At 35.0% G+C, this 20373-nt stretch overlaps 1 protein-coding gene across 8 annotated transcripts in view; it reads right to left on the bottom strand.

Annotated features, from left to right (window-relative positions):
• epha4b (eph receptor A4b) overlaps nt 1-20373 on the bottom strand; it is a 248000-nt gene that overhangs the window by 18589 nt on the left and 209038 nt on the right. For all 8 annotated transcript variants that reach the window (XM_073920825.1, XM_073920799.1, XM_073920805.1 and 5 more), the window contains 1 exon segment: nt 1142-1203. In XM_073920825.1, the coding sequence (XP_073776926.1) occupies nt 1142-1203 (62 nt within the window).

The raw sequence follows: 20373 nt of genomic DNA, 5'->3' as shown, positions 1-20373 counted from the left end.
ATATCAACCCGGTCCCCCCCGGTTTGTATGCTCCTGCATATGGACATATTGGATATATGGAGCAAAGCCACAACACATGCAACAACTTGATCTTCCATTGTTAAGTGAATTTGACAAAAAAGTGCGCGACACTTTTACACTAGAAAGCATGTTTTTATGCGGGAATGTAACTGATTTGCTGATATGCTGCAACGGCTCTTATAAGTTTGAGTAGGTCATTTTGACACTCTCAGACAGACATAGTTGTTACCAGGGCGGCCAGAGCAAACTTTGACGCTTTAGCCACCTTAAGTGTGAACGCACAATAACTCAATCTAAAACTGTATAATTCTGAACAAATTAATAATTCATATATATATATGTGATTCTTAAACGTTTAAAGTCTCTTCAAACACATATAATTAATTTAAATGAATTTTAAAAATTAATCACAAGCACTTGACTACATCTTAATAAATTTAGGAAAAGAAATTCTCACCTTTTCCATATTCTCTTCCTTCCCAAGCATTTTTTAAGCAATCTCTGAGCAATGCTTGTATTTATTTCCCTCTGTGCAAGTCACTTAATGCCTCACTTGCAAGGCACTTTGAACTAAATGTAAAATATAAATTTAAATACAAGAGTGAGTCCCCAAAGTACTTGATTGACACTTTTGTAACTATTACTTTCAGACATCTTGAGCGCTTGGTATCTGCTACTTTTGATAAAATCACCATTATTTACAGCTATGTAACTAAACCAAGGTTTACTGAAGCATTGTATTTTGATGACACTTGGAGCACGCTTTTGATGTTTTGCCATGTTTGACAAATAATTGCACAGTTCTAACTGAACAAAGCTGAACATTCAGATAGTACTGAAAAAAAAATACACTATAATAACCTTGCCATATTCACTGTACAAAAGACAGGATGCAATAGCCTTAATGGACAGTAAGCAACTGAATCTGCTCTGTCTCCATCAGGCATCCATTCCATGCTTAATTTCCCTCCAGTAATAGACTTTCAGGGAGGTATCCATGGCTTATACCCTTGAGCGATGCTCGTTTATTGGCTGTAGGTAATTAAATGTAAGGCAGCATCTTAAATGGCAAGCGAACATCGGCATGGATTTGCGCCATGGGGTGTTTTGCCTTCCTCACCTTCAGGAAAGTATCCAACGATCCATTCTCCATGTACTCTGTAATAATCATCACGGGCTTGCCTGTAGACATAAAGAAAGAAAGGGGAAAAAAGACGAAAAACACAAGATTTACCATCAGCCTAGATGGAGGGAAAAACATAAAATGTCCTAACAGATTGATGATTCTACACAAATCCACACAGAAATGAATCATGGTAATGGTGTCATTAATCGTTTATAGCTGAGACGCTGAAACACAGGACTGAAGGAGAGGAGGATAAACCCTGGCCTCAGTCTCAGCCTCTCTCCCGGGCAGCCCCATTATTCAGCATGACAGAGCTTCATCAGAGCCTTCGCCATCAAAGACAGCAGTTAATTAACCCCGGCTAATCCGCTGAGAACCAATTAGAGAGCTTTGTTGTCATGATGGGCGGGCAGGACAGTCTGTGGGAGCCGATGGGAGGGCACTGCACCTGTTGTGCTGGGCATGAGCAGTGATGGATGGCAGGTAAGGAGAGGCAAATCTCCTGAAATCTAGACACTTTTACAATGCACTACGTTTGTCTTTTAAATCAGTGGTCCTCAACCAGCCTATTTATTTAGGGGCTGTTCGCATATCGCATCTTTTCGAGAGTTTAGACAAGTTCGTTGTTCGCAATGGAGGTGTGATACACTCGCACCTTCCAGACCCACCCAGCCGCAAGCTAGTCACGTAACAAGAACTGACCGATCAGCTTCAGCTTGTATGGAATATACACATTTCGGTAGACTAATTATCTCAGACAAACACAGACCACCCAAACTCTGCAGTGCTTTGTTATTTTCTCCATAAATAAAACTTATACCAGAGTGACAACTATGTTTTGTCATCCTCTGAGAAAACGGTAGCAACCTACAAACCATCAGCCAACTACCCCCTTTCTTCCACGGTTAAATTGTCAAGCGTTGAGCGGTCTGTGGTGGTAAAAAGATTGTGGACCACTGTTTTAAACGACAGTGGAAAAGCCCCAAAATTTGTTATACTGTACATTGTATTAGCGATATATCTGCACTATCACTACAACTGAGAAATACTAGGTTACAAAACCTAGAAAGAATTTAGAGGAAATAATGTGCACGCAAAAAGAATGTAAGAAAACAATTTTGTCTTTTATGGCCTCAATTCTTGTCCAAAAACAAGTTAACATACATTTTATGATTACATTTTGCTTCCATATCACAGTCTAAAAACTGGCCTATATGCTAGTTATATGGTAAAACATGTAAAACACATAGAAAAGTGTCTAAATACATATTAAAACTTTAGAAAAAATAGGCTAGATCATAAGCAACGTAGCAAGACATACTAACAACATTTTGAAACATGCTAATAGTGTGCCAAAATAGCATTTTGTTAAAAAAAAGTTTAGCAATTGTTTGAAAACACACTTAAACATGCAAAATTTGTTAGCAAAATGCTAAACCATACAGTAACTATACATTTATAAGGGCTACTAACATGCTAAAACATGTTAGCAAAGCCCTAAAATGTTGTAGAAATATGCAAACCACTGGATTAAACATAAGCTAAAATGCTTTTGATATGTTAGCAAAATAATGCAACATATTAGAAGCATGGGGCAGCGCAGTGGCTAGCCCGAGTTCGTGTGGGTTTTCTCTGGGTGCTCCGATTTCCCCAACAGTCCAAAGACATGCGTTATGGGTAAATTGGGTAAGCTAAATGGGCCGTAGTATGTGAGTGAATGAAAGTGTATGGGTGTTTCCCAGTGATAGGTTGCAGCTGGAAGGACATCCACTGCATAAAACATATGCTGGATGAGTTGGCGGTTCGTTCTGCTGTGGCGACCCCTGATAAATAAAGGGACTTAGTCAAAAAGAAAATTAATGAATGAATTAGCAGCATGCTATTATTGTGTGCTAAAACATGATGACATTAAATTACTTAACCTAAATCTTTTCATTTAAACCCTAACTTTTTCTTTATCTACAGTTGAATACATAGAGACTATAAAAATATGTGCCTATATAAGTAACAATATAAGCGCATGTCCTGTTAAATTTCATTAAGCTGTTTTGAACACACGGATAGCAGCGTCCATTGTAGTTTCTTCTCTAGATATCAGCCAACAGTTCAGAACAAGGAGAAGGAAAATTATAGCCTTGCTATAAGCATAAGTTATACTACTGCTGCCACCAATCTACCACAGGGCTTCATCTGCACGCCAATATCTGAAATATAGTGACAGAGTGAAATAAACCAAAAAAATGTTCCAGGGCCTTGTTGAGTCTCGGTTAACAAGCTCTGTCATATCCCTCTCAAATCCTCTGACCTAAATCCTTCACTCACAGGTCACAGGGAGTTCAACAATTTAGCGAACCCTGTTTCATCTGACAGAAATGTCCATGTACAGATTTGATGGAACAAATCAAAACGTGACCGCTGGGGTAAAATGACCGTGTCAAATGTGCCTGTTGATTAGTCAGGGCATATGATTCTAGTGGTGTACAGCACGTTTGCCCTTGTTAAAAGAGCATATCAGTGCTGTGTATCAACCCACGCCAAGCATAAGTAGGTCTCCAGAGCAAAGGCTTATAGGTACATGTACAGACACTGAATGTTAAGTGCATCCTGTGCTTCAGATAGCAGCGCACAAGCTATCATGCTAGCATTCAGGGGGTGAAGTGCTCCTTATAAATATTCACTTTTAAGCAGACAAAATGAATTGATGAGTGGAATTTTGCATTAGGCAGTGTTAAAAACAGTCAACAGCAGATTGGATTGCACGTGGGGGAAGTGAATAACCAGCACTCTCTTCCACCACAGTTGAGCAAGGTACCAAACCCCACACTCAAAAAATATATATGTCTGCTGTTTGTTCAAACTACTTATTTAAAATAAGCTAAAACAACACAATTCTTGAGTTTTTTGGGGGGCTAACTTAATTGTTTTATGTTCAATTCATTTTGTAGTCAAATCAGTTTGTACGTTTTATCCATTTAAGTTTATTTTTTTGTTCTTGTCCTTTGTTGTGATTGATTTATCAATTGGATAAATGTTATCCTCTCCACCATTTTACTAAAAAAAGGTTTCACTCCTTTTTAAATTCAAATCTATGGGGCATCTGCATGTTTGTAATTAAAGGTCAATATAGGTACAAATGTTAAAACAACACTTTCTACATTTTTTTGAATTATTTTTATCTAAAAAAAATATGTCGAAAGCTATAGATTATTACAGTCTAGTTTTATCGACACTAGCTTAAATGTGCAATAGTTGATTGCTTTCAGAAACAATTTTTGTTAATGTTGGTTTATAATTTCTTTGAGAGTATATACAAGAATCAGAGAGTGAATTTCATTACCTTTTTAAACCTTTTTTAAGACTCTTTCCATACATTTTAAAACCTTATGACCACATTTCAACCGGAAACACTGGCAAGATTTTAACTTGCAGTATATTTACTAAATATTAATGAAAGAAACCAATCCAAAACTAAAACATTATTTATATACTGAATAAAAATCTATCTATCTACCAATCTATCAATATATCTAGCTTGGTTACTGCAGTAAACAAAGCGGCATGATGTCAAATCAAGTAGGATTTCATTGATCTCATAATCTACACAGCATCCTGATTTTTAAAGATTTAATTCAGGAAAACCTTAGCGCAAAATAAAAATAAAAATAACATCTATTCAAATATTTTAGTGTACTGCAAGTAGAACAGAGTAAACATTGAAAAACTTCAATATCTATAAAATGTCCATTTATATTAAGCTTTTCAGACATAGAGTGATTTAAGTAATATAAATAATGTATAGTTTTATACATTATATGTATCTTTTAAAAATAAAGGTAGGCTACTGTGGAAAAAGGGGATGTCTCAGACACTTTTAGACACTGTCATTTATTCATTCTCACCATACTCAAGGTCTTGATCATCTCTTTTTCTTCTCTTCTATGTATATCATGTCATAGCATACATGTTAAAAAAACAGCATTTTGTTTACTTTCGTCTTTCATGAAATAAAGTTGCTGTTTAATAATAATGTATAATAAATCGGACTCAAAGTAGCATCGCTGCGCAAAAATACGTTATGAATGCATGTTACACTTTTGACTGTATACGTACAATATGTTTTCTTTTTCCAATAATGCAGAAAGTTTTGAGGTAAGGGACGTTTTCATTTGCCTTTCAGTGACAGTCAGGCAGGCTCACGCAGTACATCAAACTCCATCTTTTAAATCTTAATTGAAAGTGGAATAAAACACTCTCTTCATAAAAGCCAGCGTATCATCGCGCTGCTACATTGAAAATATACAATTTGATTTGCGTCATCTTGAGATGTAGCAGCTTTTGTTGTTAAACACAAGTTGAGGGTTGACGGTTCATTCCGCTGTGGCAACCCCTGATAAATAAAGGGACTAAGGCGAAAAGAAAATGAATGAATTAATGAATAGATATAGAGCTTTGAACTCAGTAAAAATCTTTTTGATTACTACAGCAAAAAATAAGACTCCATGTGTGTCAGTGTATCAGTGTTTATTATAGACATGGGCGCTCAGTTGTGGGCTGTTGTCCCTGTCTCTTTCAGGGACGTGTAAACACCCGCCGTGTCAGTGCTGATAAATGACTTACATTCTGCACATCTCCACTGTGGAAACTGAGATATGTGCTCCAGTCATGGGACGTGAGCTTTATGCGTGTGTGCACATACATACGTGTCTCTATGAGTTTGTGAAAAACAGCTTTGATCACCCCCCCTCTGAGCATCACCACAGCAACCGGCTGGTGATACATCACCTAAAATTAAATCACTATCTCACTGAGATAAATGCCTTCCTCGACACCCCCAAACACACCCCCATGTCTCATCCGAAAAAAAAGGTGGAAAAAATGCAATTCCTTTTACTTTTCAGAGGCAGACTAATGTAGCTGTCAACCATGGATGGAGAAAGAGGGGGAAAGGACTGCGGCGAGCTGTGTTCTGGGAATGGCACAACAACGGGTGGCCATCGCTTTATCAGAAAGACAGTTGAAGCAGCGACTGGCATTGATCCTGAAAAAGCGGGTGGCCGAGTCTGTGGATCCGATCAGAGAAGCTTACCCCAACCTCCTGGAGCCTTGACCTCGGACTAAGAGCCGAGCACACAGACAGAAACCATGAGTTTGATGTGCAGTTAAACACTTAGGGCCAGATTTACCAAACAGGGCCAATTTGCAGGAGACCGCAATTTCAAAACAGTGCCGGTTGGGCCTGGAAATTTCTGCAGATGTTGTACAGACAATGTGCAAATTAGAGAACAAAGACGTTTTTATTTGCATATTGACCAAATGCAATAAGCACAAAGAAAATTAGCATAGTGGCAAACAAGCAGAGCCAATGCTCATACAGATTCTGGGGATCTACTAAGATCAGGAACGGTGCAATATTATTTTTTTTCTCTACTGAGGGTTAGGGTGGGGTAGGCAACTATATAATCAAAATTCATGATGTTTATTTATTTTTTTTTTTACTAAAAGCAATTACATTAAACAAAATTATTTATTTATTTATTTGTTTATTTATTTATTTATTTAATCATGCATTTATTTATACAAAAGCATGTATGCATTTATTTATTTATTTATTTACTTATTTATTTTTTATTCATTTATTTATTATTTTTATTTATTTATTTAATCAAAATATGCATTATTTAAAATGTATTTTATTTATTTAATTATTTATGTATTCATTCATTCATTCATTCATTTTCTTGTCGGCTTAGTCCCTTCATCAATCCGGGGTTGCCACAGCGGAATAAACTGCCAACTTATCCAGCAAGTTTTTACGCAGCGGATGCCCTTCCAGCCGCAACCCATCTCTGGGAAACATCCACACACACACACACATTCACACACACACACACTACGGACAATTTAGACTACCCAATTCACCTGTACCGCATGTCTTTGGACTGTGGGGGAAACCAGAGGACCCGGAGGAAACCCACACAAAGGCAGAGAGAACATGCAAACTCCACACAGAAACGCCAACTGAGCCGAGGTTCAAACCAGCGACTCAGCGACCTTCTTGCTGTGAGGCGACAGCACTACCTACTGTGCCACTGCCTCGCCCTATTTATTTTTTACATTTATTTATTTTAAGCAACATTTGTATTTATTTATACATTTATTTATTGGCCAAAGAATAACCATATTCACAAAATAGACAAGCCTAATATAAGCGATCACAAGACAATGACAAAAACCTTTTATAGCCAAGGTGAGAGACTCCAGAACTGAAAGCACCTATGTGCTCAGCTCACACACTTTACGTTTACGTGTAAGACAATCCACAAGATGTAAATTTTCACAACTGTTTGTGTCTTTGGCTGTTTAGGTGCAAGGAGACTGCAGGCAACAGATTGCAGGCTGTATGGAGTACTATAGTAGTACTAAAGATTGTGCTGGTAACCTGTTATGTGTGATTCATTTAGAAGTGTTCTGTACTGTGAGCAGAAGATAAAGCTAAAGTGCCATCCAAAGGCTGCTATTTCCTCAGAGCTTGTTCTGTTTCTGTTTAAAAGGACATAACACAAAGAGAGAAGTGCTCACAATTAAATTTTTATTATGCTCCATAAATAATAGACGAAGCTGTGGATGGTGAGCCACAATCTGTAAGTATTTTTATTTGTTATGCATGTTTATTATTACACGCATAGTTTTTAGCGTTAATGGTATGTTGTTGTAGCAAGGGCGTAAATGAGGATGTAAACAATGGTAAATGCTGTTTGGCATCATTAACAGTTTTGCTACAAAAATATATTTATCAGTCAAACCCCGGTAAACACCCAAAATCTTCACCAGCGCTGCAGTGTCTCTCTATGCAGCTGCTTTTTGTGCGTTCTACATCTCAAATAACTAATTCACGAAAGATATGTGAATGTTTCATATTGCTTACACATGCTTATTCCGAATATATGTGACGACCAACCTGATCTCATGAGAAAACATAAGTATTTTACATTTTGTCAGTTTTGTTCAGTTGTACGAAAATGTACGATTTTAAAAAGGAGGCATGGCACCCAACCCCACCCCTAAAACCAATCGTCATCAGGCGATGAGCAAATCATACTAAATTGTACGAATTAGATCATAGGAATTCATACGAATTAGCCACTAAAACAAAGTTACCAATTGCCATGAGATTATGTTGGAATGACACGTCAGATTTTATTTAAGAGAGCAGGCATGAAGTTCAGCTGCATCCTCTGTGTCATTTTCTGTCTGATTCAGGCACAAACTGATACGGCTAACAGCTACTCTGAGTGTTTGCACAGTGCAAAAGTGCATGCTTGTAAGGGCGTGATGTTTTTCTAGTGACGTGAAGCTGATCCACGAATCCCCTCACATTATGTTAGCTGACCAATCAGAGCCTCTTAAGGGGGGCCTTTAGGAGGAACTAGAACATATGACAGTTGTTTTCATGTTAGCAGAGTAGCTGTTTATAGTCAAAGTAGGATATTTAAAAAATTAACGTGATTTTTTTTTTTTATAAATGAAGCATGAGCACACATTTCTTTGCATCTTATAAACACAACCAAGCCTTAAAAATACACTGTGGACCAAATATTAAGGGCCCTATCATACACCCGGCGCAATGTGGCGCAAGGCTCGGCGCAATACTTGTTTGGTAGTTTCAGCTTGGCGCAAGAGTGGTTTTGAGGCGTTGCGCTACGCTGTTTAAATAGCAAATGCATTTGCGCTCATATGTGCGTCCATAGGCGTTCTGGTCTAAAAAGGAAGGTGTTCTGAGGCGCACTGCTGACGCGTCGCTATTTTGAGAAACTAAAATAGATCTTTCATTAGACCAAAACAAACCTGGTCTAAACTCCGGCGCAGAGTTGCGCCTCGCTTACACACTGCTTAATACGCACAAGAGAGCAATAGGCAAATATCTTTACATATAAAAAAAATTAAATATTAAGGATATATATAGGATATAATAAGAATAGATATAGGATATAAATATAAAGGTCTAAAATATTACAAAACATATTATTTTCTAGCCTACATAAATATGAAAAATCACTGCTTTCATGCCTTCATCTTGGGAGGCTTTTCCAGTTCATTCATAACAATTTGCTTTTGTATAATGTTATTATTATTAGCAGTATTATTTATTATATCCATAATTATATTTGTTTTATTAAAAACAAGCTTAGATTTGCCCACCTGTCAGGTTTTAGACCATATGGGGCACAGCATGTGTTTTAGGATATAACTCAGGTTTTTGAGCACACTTCGTTATTATTGTTCATTTATTCGTTTGCTGGAAATTAGAACTGAATTTAGAAATAGTTTTGAAACGAATATTTGCGCTTAACAATGCAATTATTTATTTATAGACTAATTGATGTCTGTGCGTAAAGGTTTCCCTATCCAAGAGCGAAAGTGAAAGTGATCCATTATCTCTCATTCTCACGCAGTAGATGCTCTGTTTAACAGTTTTCTGTTAAAAAAAAAACTGTTAACTGTTTGCTTGTGAAATGCTCAGTTTTTTCACTTAGACTTACTTTACATCCTGTAAATAGAGAATGCGCTTATGACGCGACACAGCTGGCTCTTAAGCGGAATGGGAGATGAGACTCTAATTGGTTTATTCTCAAAACACACCTATAACTCATTAAGAAAATAAACTCAACCCTTTTAGACAATGCGCCATGGCGCAAAGCGGATTTTCCCGTCCTTAAATGAGCAAAAATGTATTCTGACATGCCATGAAAGCGTTTGCGCCCTGCGTTTTGCGCCCTGCATTTTGCGCTCTGCGCATGGACCGTCAAAATAGAGCCCTAAATCTCTAATCCGTGCGGAACTGGTTTCAAAAGCTTGGAATTTACATAGAAAATAAATTCCATACTAAATGCTTGACTATACTTGGTCTTAAATCTCTGATAATAAAACAGCTCTGTTAAATCTTTTTGAAAGGTCATCTTGTGTTGATTTTCTACGTTGGTTTAAGTGCTAAAACAACCGTCAGCAATGATTACAGCTGCCGTTAAACCAATAACACGTTCCCTGTTATGGGCTATTCGGGAAAACAAATCTGAAGGATCCGCTCTTGACATTAATCTCTGGCAACCTTGAGGGGATTTTTTTTAATTTCCCCTCTAATTCATGAGTTATCAAGTGATCATCTAGACATCTGAGGTGGCAATTTTTCCTGATAAGATATAAAAGGTTACAGCAGAACCACAAGCGCACACATTTAAGCTTCATCTTTATCCGGTAGAAATGGTGTGTTCTCTATCTCAAACGTGCACAATAGAGCTCATTGAGGGCTTCCTGCATTAGCATCACATGTATTATGGACCGAGGGCAGGCATATCTCTGTGATTTCACCCTCAAGACCTGTGCTTTTCTTTCGTCGTTGTTTCTACAAAGAGATGAATATGTTTAACCCTTTGTGAACCCTCACTGCTGGGATAGCAGTGGTGTACAATGAGCTCTGGAATGAATTAACATTTGTGGTTCAGTAAGTGTGGCCTCAGGTACATATCTTCAGCACTGGTTGAGGTTATACATTTACATGCTGTGAAGATCAAAAACCCTGAGGGTGACACTAAATACGGTTTAGGTAGGATTGCAAATTACTGTTTAGCAGACATTGCAGCTGTCTGGTGCACCCATACAAATATGGTACAGTGTTTTGTGTAATAGCAAAGGTATTGATTTTTCATTCCCTGAATTTCGAAACATGTATTTCGTAATGTCATGTTATGATTTCTCTAGTCACATGATCATTCAGAAATCATAATAATATTCTGATTTGCTGGCACTATTATTGCTGAAAAGTATTTGTAGCAGAATGCCTTCTTTTCCAGTGATGCCCATGCATATTTATTTCAACAAGACAATGCAAAACCACATTCTGCATACATTACAAATACCTGGCTGCAGAGAAACTACATGTATTTGACTGGCCTGCCTGTAGTCCCAACCGGTCACCAATAAAAAATGTGTGGCACATTTTAAAGCACAAAATGCGACAACAAAGTCATTGTACTGTTAGTCACCTCAAGACATGGATGAATGGGACAAAATTACATCTGAAACATTTTTTCACTTGGTGTCTTCAGATACTAACTGTCTATTCTGATTTGCTGCTCAAAAAAACAGTAACTTTCATTGAATAGAATTCTCTGAATAGCATTTATCTGAAATGAAAATGTTTTGTGACATTATACATTTTTTTATCCCCATTTTGGATCAATTCTAAGCAGGAGTGCCCAAAAACTAAACTTGATTGAGTGCTGAGGGCTGAAAATATAGCAAACCATATTACAATAAATTTGCAAAGGGGAATTGCTAAATTATTAGATGTTATAAAAAAACTAGAAAATGTTGCTTTAAATCCTATTAACCAATCCAGTATTATTTTAACATTTTATAATGAACTTAATACACCAAAAACAAACAATCCTATACATAACACAATGGAGTTTAATGCTAAATACACTAGTCAAACTGCTACTGCCTTCATTTGCTCGCAGATGTCTTGTGCATTGTCCTCTATCTGTCAAGTGACAGTTATTTACATTTTAAAAGTCTTATTCATTTATATCATTTAACTGAATCATTTAATTTCAGTTTTTGTTGCTCAGAAATTAAACAAAGAAACAAGGTTTTTCTTTAAACTCTAAATGATGATCTCTTTCAAAGGAATTCGCTTCCATCATTCCATCCAACCCTTTCCATCATTCTCACTCTCTTTTCAGATGAGACGTTGGGCCAAATTAAAGGTTACGATGGTTCAACTTCGGCCCACGGACCCTATTTTAGGCATCTCTGATTTAAAGCATCCTTGCTAAATAAAATAATTAATTAATTAAATTTAAAAGACTATAAAGTACCATACTGATTCTAAGCTTTTGAATAGTAGTTTATTATTACAAAGATATTTAATTTCAGTTAAACACTAATATTTAAATATATATTTTTTTATCAAACAGTCCTGAAAAAATGACTAAACTGTTAAATAATAATAAAATAATTGTTATTAAAAATATATTATTATTAATAATAATAACAAAAATATGGACAATGATGATGATAACAATAAGAATAAAAAATAATAATAGCAATAATAGTAATAATAATAATAATAATAACAATAACAACAACAACAATAATAATAATAATAATAATAATAATAATAATAATAATAATAATAACAACAACAATAATAAAAATAATAATAATAATAATAATAATAATAATAATAATAATATTAACATTTCTTGATCATGGTTATGACAACAACAAAATATTGTTGTTATTATTATTCTTCTTCTTATTATTATTATTACTATTAATAATAATAATAATAATAAATATTTCTTGAACATCAAATCTGTATAGTAGAACTTGTAACTCGAGTAATAATGCTAAAAAAGTACAGCTTTCAGTCACAGGAATAAATTACATTTTAAAATACATATTATAATAAATTTTTAATCTCAAGAGTCACTTGAAATATCAAGAATCCATTGCAATAATACTGCTTTTAATGTATTTTTGATTAAATGCAGCCCTGGAGAGCATAGAGACTTACTGACTGCAACATTTTCACAGAAACATTTTTTTCCAACTGTCCCTCGCTACTTTCGAGAAAAGATCTACAGCATGCTCAATTACGTATGTGAGCACAAAAATTACAGATCGCTTCAATTGTTGCCTTGTTGTCATTTTGGTTAAAAGTGTCCAAAGAAGTAAACATGACTATAAAAAAAATTATCAGAGATAAAAAGAGAAATAAGAAGATGCCATTGTCTCCTATTAAAAAAGAACAGCACAGATCCAAGTCAGCTTGTGTTATAATATCTAGGACAGAGACTTACAAGCCACATCCACTTAAACAAAGCTGTCACAGTACGTTTTCTGTCAGATGTATTTTCCACACAATCTTTTGAACTCTATATGTACTTACAGGGGAAAATCGCTGGATGAATTTATTCCCAGCGGAGTCCCACTGACCTACATGTTTGTATCACACTTTCGGGGAAAAAAAATGAATACCTGCAACAAACTCAAGTAATCAATATCACATAACACCTCATCTGTGTAATGCAATGCCCCTGCGATTTAGCTCTAACCGGTATTGCAGAATAATCATTAAAGGAAACAGACCTTTGTTGCAGGTGATTTGACATCTAAAGTGTGTGTACGTGATAAAAATAGTCTATGACATTAGATACGAGGCGGACTGTGTAATCGCATATAGGAAGGGAAGCGCAGCAGCTTGATGACGAGTGTTTGTGTGGAAAGCGAAACACCAGAGGTTGGCCTGTATTCGTCTCATCGGGGCCTGAGCAGTGACACCGCTTAACAAGCTCAAATCAGGCAAGCAGATTGGCCCATTCTCAATGCTGGATCACCCAGAGTTAGGAGCCTTATTGCAAATAGAGTATTGATTTTACACCCTGTGTTAAAGCGGTTTTATTATGGCAGCGGTTACGGTGGCAACAGCAGAAGACAAATCTCCATAAAGTCACTGTCGGGTGGAAACCTTGTACTTCAATATTTGAACTTTTCTTTTTTTCATAAAATAATACTTTTGGTTCTTAATTAGAGTGGATTGGTCCCTGTTCACTTTTGTCAGAACAGCTGGTTCTTAGTTAGTACTCTTGGAAACAGATAGCTCTACATTGAACCAATGAAAACTATTAAAAATATTTCGGGAGATTTGCGATTCCAAAATTTACAAGATTTACAGCAAAAGGCACATGTTTTGCTCAATCCATAATAACTGTTTCCACACAGACTGATTCACAACTACACAAGACCCTATTAACTTCCTCAACATCAGTCACAGGCTGTTCAACATTACATCATCCACATTATCAGCTTTGAAGACTGTATGTTTAATTATTCTCATCCTAGTGAAGATATACAAGGTTTCTGCTCGGCAGTGTCAATACTATATATACTCCTGCCAGGCAGGGCTTTAATATACAAGGAGCTAACTTATAGGATTAAAGAGATATTAAGCAGGTTGATGCCCCGACGGCCCACTTTGCGCGATTATGAACAAAAGAACAAAAGCTGCTGTTCTTTAGCTTTACAGTCTTATTGATTTTCCAAATGGTGTTTTAACTAAATGACACATGATGTACTTAGCACAGAGTTGCTTTCCAAGCTCTCGTTGCTGGCTAGAAAAGCAGAGACCCGGAGGTACATAACAGCCCTAAATCTGCAACATCGAGTACACGTAATTCACCACAAGAGTCTCGGTAAGACTTTAAACTTTCATTGTCCTCTAAACAAAAGAGCGGCAGTTTTAATGAACGCTTTCTCAAAATAGCAGCCTCTTCGTTAGGAGGAAAATGCTTGAGAACGCGATGAGAGGAGATGATAGCCTCCTCTAAATTGAATGCTTCCAGATTAGATGATTGTTGGCACATAAAGGAGGAAATGAGAGATACGAAGAGATCAGAACTTTTCCGACAAATAACCAGATAGCAATTAAAAGGGCTATTTCCAAAAGCGTTCTTTTAGTCGCACCATATCCAGCATCTACATAACAATGGAGGCAATCACAGTGAGAGGGGGGTTTGGAACATTATTCTGATATAGAAATGTTGATTGGGCCTCTGTTTTGGATTTGTTGATCACAAGTAGAATGAAAAAAAGAAAGAAAGAACAAAAATCACACACAAAAAAACTACATTTACAAAGGATTCTTTGTGCTCTTTACTAAAATGAGCTCTGAAGGATAATATTGGGAAGTCAGAATCATTGTGGTGAATTTGTTATTTCAATAAATGAATAAACTGTTTCAATAAACACATTTGATTTAATAACTTATCTCAGACATCATTCAAAAGCCTCAATTTCTTTGTTGCTGCTTTTTTAGTAGTGATGTTTTCAATTGGGTTACCAAAAAAAAAAAAAAAAACTGTGGCAGAGTTTTTAAACTAAGCTTTTTCCTTTATTAAATCATTTTTTATGGATATTTTGACAGAATTTTAAGCTGATTTAATTGAACTTGCTTTTGTTTAGTTTTGTTTGTTCTTTCTTTTTATTTTTTTTGCATAAAGACAGAAGTAAAAATACAGTCTAGTACTAATTATAACACATTTTTGCAAATGAGAAGTGTGTATATTTACTATAAAGATTTAAACTTTGTTTGAACACTTTCTATTCATGTCTGCAAATCACTTTCAAAAACCTAAAACTTTGGCTGTTTCTCAATTCCAAGAATTCAAAGAACAGACTCGTGTTCTTGTGGAGACCGGTCTTGCCAAGTTACCTAAGAAGAACGAACTGCGAAAACAAAGAACAGGCCCTCTGAGAAACGAGATGCTGCGTTCTTCCTGATGGTCACATGACCTTCACGTGTTCTTTAATGGAAAATTATTTAAACATTACAGTATTCATACAACGTTTTATTGTTTTCCCCTTTTTCACAATATATACTATGCATAAAAAAATCTTACAAATATACTTTGCAAATTACAAATAAAACAAATTTTAATATGAATTTCAATAAAGATTTTTCGTGTCAATGTTTACTCCCATAGTTTTATTTAGGGAAACTCCTGAGACAAATATATATATATATATATATATATATATATATATATATATATATATATATATATATATATATATATATATATATATATATATATATATATATATATAGTTATACAGTTGAAGTGAGAAATATTAGCCCCCCTTTTATTTTTTTCTTATTTAAATATTTCCTGAATTATGTTTAAAAGAGAAAGGAAATTCTTCTCCCATTAAATAGGAACTGGGGAAAAAATTAAACAGGGGACCTAATAATTCAAAGGGGCTAATAATTCTGACTTCAACTGTACATCTGAACTTTAATATTAAACCTATAAAAAGCCGCAATCACTTCTGGGTCTTCTCGAGCGGGAACTTTCACGCATCCTTCATTATTGTGGTCTTGACGCATCCTCCATTATTGTGGTTACACGAGGACGCAAGAACGCTGAAGAACGCATATTGAGAAAGAGCCTTTATTTCATGTCCAGGTTTTTCATTACCACTGGATGTTGTTAAAATTGTTTACATTTTTAGAGTCGCCCATCCTAGTTTTTCATTAAATCTTGAAGACGTCAACCTTCATTACTGTGATGTCATCACCTTCACTGCCAATCCGGAAGGAAGCATAAAGTTTAAAGTGACATGAGCATTGAAGCTTGTTCTCATGCTTTTGTCTTGCTTGTCACTTTTGCTATATGTATGTGTGTATGGCTTGTGTTATGTGCTATTATGTTGATGTGACATTAAAGTTTAATTTTGTACTTTCATTTTTGGTACATTGTCAACCAACATGTCTCAATAAAGGAATTCGGCCAGTTTCGAGTCTCCTGGACTGGGTTCTCATTCATTCATTTCATTTTTCCAACAGACCTCATGTGACATACACCTTGCAACACGCAGAAAACTCCATTCGGATACAGTGGATCTCATTCACAGTGGATGTATGTTAAAGGCGAGAGCTGAAAGGAATGGATGTTTTAGTAAGTGTTTGGAGTTAAAGGTTAGTCTCCCCAGTTCTCTTGCCTTCTCCTCGGCCCTGCAGCCACTGACCTGCAGAGCAGTGATCTGTGAAATTGCTTCTCTTCGCTGTCATACGTGTGACTGTTCACAAACCCCAAAGCCAGAGAACATGAGGCCATATGGTCAGTGACATGACTATCACTTTACCCTCTCTGCATCTGGACAATGTTTAGTTACTGAAAACACATAATAACAAAAAATTAAATAAATAACAACAACAACAGCAAAAACAACTATTATTATTATTATTATTATTATTATTATTATTAGAGTTGTTGTTGTTGTTATTAAATCCTAGTTTTGTATAATTTTGTACTTTGTTTAAATAAATTAATTTAGGTTTTATTGTTTTATACTTTCCCTTTTCTGTTGCATTTGAGATTTGACTTTTAGTCAGTTTGGTATTTCTGTCATGCATATTATTATTTTATAATTATAAGTTTATATAGTTTAAATAGTTGTTTATTATTATTATTATTATTATTATTATTATTATTTTTATTTTATTGCATAAAGTTAAACTAAACAAAAGTGAGTAATACAATATTGGCAGATAGCTTAAATAAATGTAATACATTAAATGTTGTTTTACTTCAGCTGACATATATTTCACCTAAACAAAATAATGTAAAAAAAAAAAAAAACTGCAAATTCAGGTATTAAAATGTTTAAATGTAAATATGCCAAACACTTTGATAGAAGAAGATCTTAAAAAAAAAAACCTTTATGATACTTTTCATAATTTTTCTATAAACTACTTTTATGATTTCTTGGCAATATGTGAAATCCCAGTTTTGTGTAGAATGCCCAGGAAATGTATAGAATGATGGTTTTAGGCAAAGTATGAGATTTTTGTAAGATTTTGTATACTTTTCCTAGGCATTATAAAGAATGACAAGCATCATTTTGGCAAAATAGAAAAAATACTAAATAAAGCATATAATGTTCTTACCGGAAGATCAGTGAGAGCAGAACTGAGATTGAAGTATTTGTTACAATATTGTTTTTGATGTGGTTGTAGAACCTCTTACCAGCAATACACTTGTCTTACAATAACATTCAACAATCACATGCTTCGACTGCCATCATCAAACAATGACACAAGCACCACTGTCAACATAGGTGGTGGAAAAATGGCAGGGGTAGGCCAGTTAAATACTTTGCCAGCTCTGCATTCTATAGAATGCCAAGGCAGAGTATAAAGTAGCAATCATTTTATACTGTGATGTTTTTGATTTTATTTGTTCGCTATATGTATCTTCAAAAAAAAAAAAAAAAAAAAAAAAWATATATATATATATATATATATATATATATATATATATATATATATATATATATATATATACAAAATCAAAAATCAACTCATATACTAAAAAATTTAAATGTATACTTTAGATCAACTATAATAAGTATATTTATTTAAAAAAATCACAAACCCAAACTTATCTTGGCACACTAAATATAATATTGTTTTATCACTTGCAAATTTCAAGTGTGAAAATGTGGGAGTGACAGATAAGTGGTTAAGTAACAAACATCTTGCAATCTCCAGTGTTTGAAATGAGAAAGATAATTGTACATTTCTAAACTCTCTATCTTTTCTTCCCTACAAATTCATTAATTTCTCCCACTAAACCATCTGTTAAACTTCCCTTTACCCTGTCAAAAGTGGTCTATTTTTAGACTCCAGAAGCACACTGGTCTATTCCACGAACACAGAGGTCAAAGTGCAGCCCAATGTTGAATGCATTACTCTCACTTAAACCGCTACTCTGTTCTTCCAAGTAGATACTGAACCGGGCTTTAACCCCGGAGCCCCTGATATTTGCTCAGAACATAAATATACCACTTATAACTGGAAGACAGGCAATTAGGCAGCGTCTGCCTTTTGGAAATGAAAAGCAAACTCGATTTACGGAGAAAAGAGTTCTGTAAACTGCACAAACCAATGCTAACAAAAGGTCAAAATTAGCATGGCGCATTAGATAGACCAGAGCGAAAAATGAATAAGAAATGTCGAGACTTCGCTCTTCGTATGTGCGCTGTTGAATATTTATGACACTTAAAACACATCCAATTAACTATTTAAATGATTAATATTCATGCGGTCATAAATATGCATACTGTCATTGTTGCGCTCTATAGGAAGTGCGCAGGGCCGTGGATGTGTTTTCAGTCATAATGACGCTCTAAAGAAAAGCTTTTTGTTTGACGTCTGCTGAAAGCTGAAGTTAGACGATAAGCTTTGCCCATTACTGATGAGATAATGAGATTCGAACACATAACGCTGTGTAAGTCTATCTCTGCCTGCGATTAAGATCCAATTTAGACAACGACGACAGGCCACAAAACATACAAGCTCAACACAGCAGTCAAAGATTGGAGAAGTAGGTGATATAAACAAAGAATATTCTATGCTTACAAATTTGTTTGAACATTATAGACTTTTTTTTTTTGTTGTGATTATGTTAGAATATAGAATTATGTAAAAGTTAGCATAACAATCTTAAAGGGATATTTCACCCTAAACTTAAAATACTGCCAAACAAATAAACAAAAAACAAATTGCATAGTTTTTTGATTCGTTATTTTATTTTTGTTTTGTGTTTGTTTTTTGTTACAGAATAAATAGTAAAATGAAATATTGGCTGTTTTTCTGGTGTTTCGTTTTCTAGAATAAATAAAATAATCAAAAGAATAGATGATAAGCATACCTTTTCTACTATGGAAGTTAATGATTGCAGGTTTAACAGAATAAAGAAACTCATTAAGCTTTGGAACCACATGAATCTGAGTAAATGGTGAGTAAATTTTAATTTTTGGGTGAACTACCCCTTAAAATCTTCTTTTGCATTAGCTATTAAAAACCATTGATTTGTACTATCCCTCTGTTGCTGAATTATAATAATTTCAACACTTCACAGTATATTATTTGCTAATAAAGATAAAAACAAGCAGTTTTCATCCATTTCAAGGGTGTGTTCTCACTTTTGCAAGGTTTGATTTGATTTAAGTCTTCAGTTAACTCTGTATCTCATTTAATACTACATGCATCCTTTTTTTTTTTTTAAACCAAACAAAGACGGTACAGTATAGGTTTAGTCATGTTTAAACTGCTCTACAATCCATCAGCAGAAGCGAGTCTTTGTCCTCCAGTGGTTTTGTTGGAGGATTGAGCTCAACAGAGGCATTCAGGTGGAACAGGCGAGCACACCTCCATCTGCCTCTTCATCACCACACCATCCAAACACCAACGTGACCAGCGTGACGGAAGAGTGTTGCTGGTGCAGTCACAATAATCAGATACTGTCAGCATTGTGCTATACAACAATGAAGAAAAAATATATATATTTAACATATTTCCCCCCAATGTTCCCATATCCCAAGGGATGTTTAAAAGAAAATGGGCATTTTACAGCATTCCCCAGTAATATTTTTTTCCTCTGGAGAAAGTCCTATTTTGATTAGTTTGGCTGAAAAAAACAAAAAAAAAAAAAACTGTTTTTACTATTTTAAGGTTAATATTATTACGCCCTTTAGGATTTTATTTTATTTTTTCCAATTGGCGACAGAACAAACCACTTTTGTCTTGATAATTAACCTAAATTGCCCAGTTTACCTAATAATCTTGTTAGGCCTTCAAATTGCAGGGCTAATGATTT

The sequence above is a fragment of the Danio rerio genome, chromosome 2 (assembly GCF_049306965.1).
Source record: "Danio rerio strain Tuebingen ecotype United States chromosome 2, GRCz12tu, whole genome shotgun sequence".
Classification (NCBI taxonomy): Eukaryota; Metazoa; Chordata; class Actinopteri; order Cypriniformes; family Danionidae; genus Danio; species Danio rerio.
Note: the sequence above shows the minus strand (reverse complement) of the source record. Positions and strands in the feature narration are given on the sequence as shown.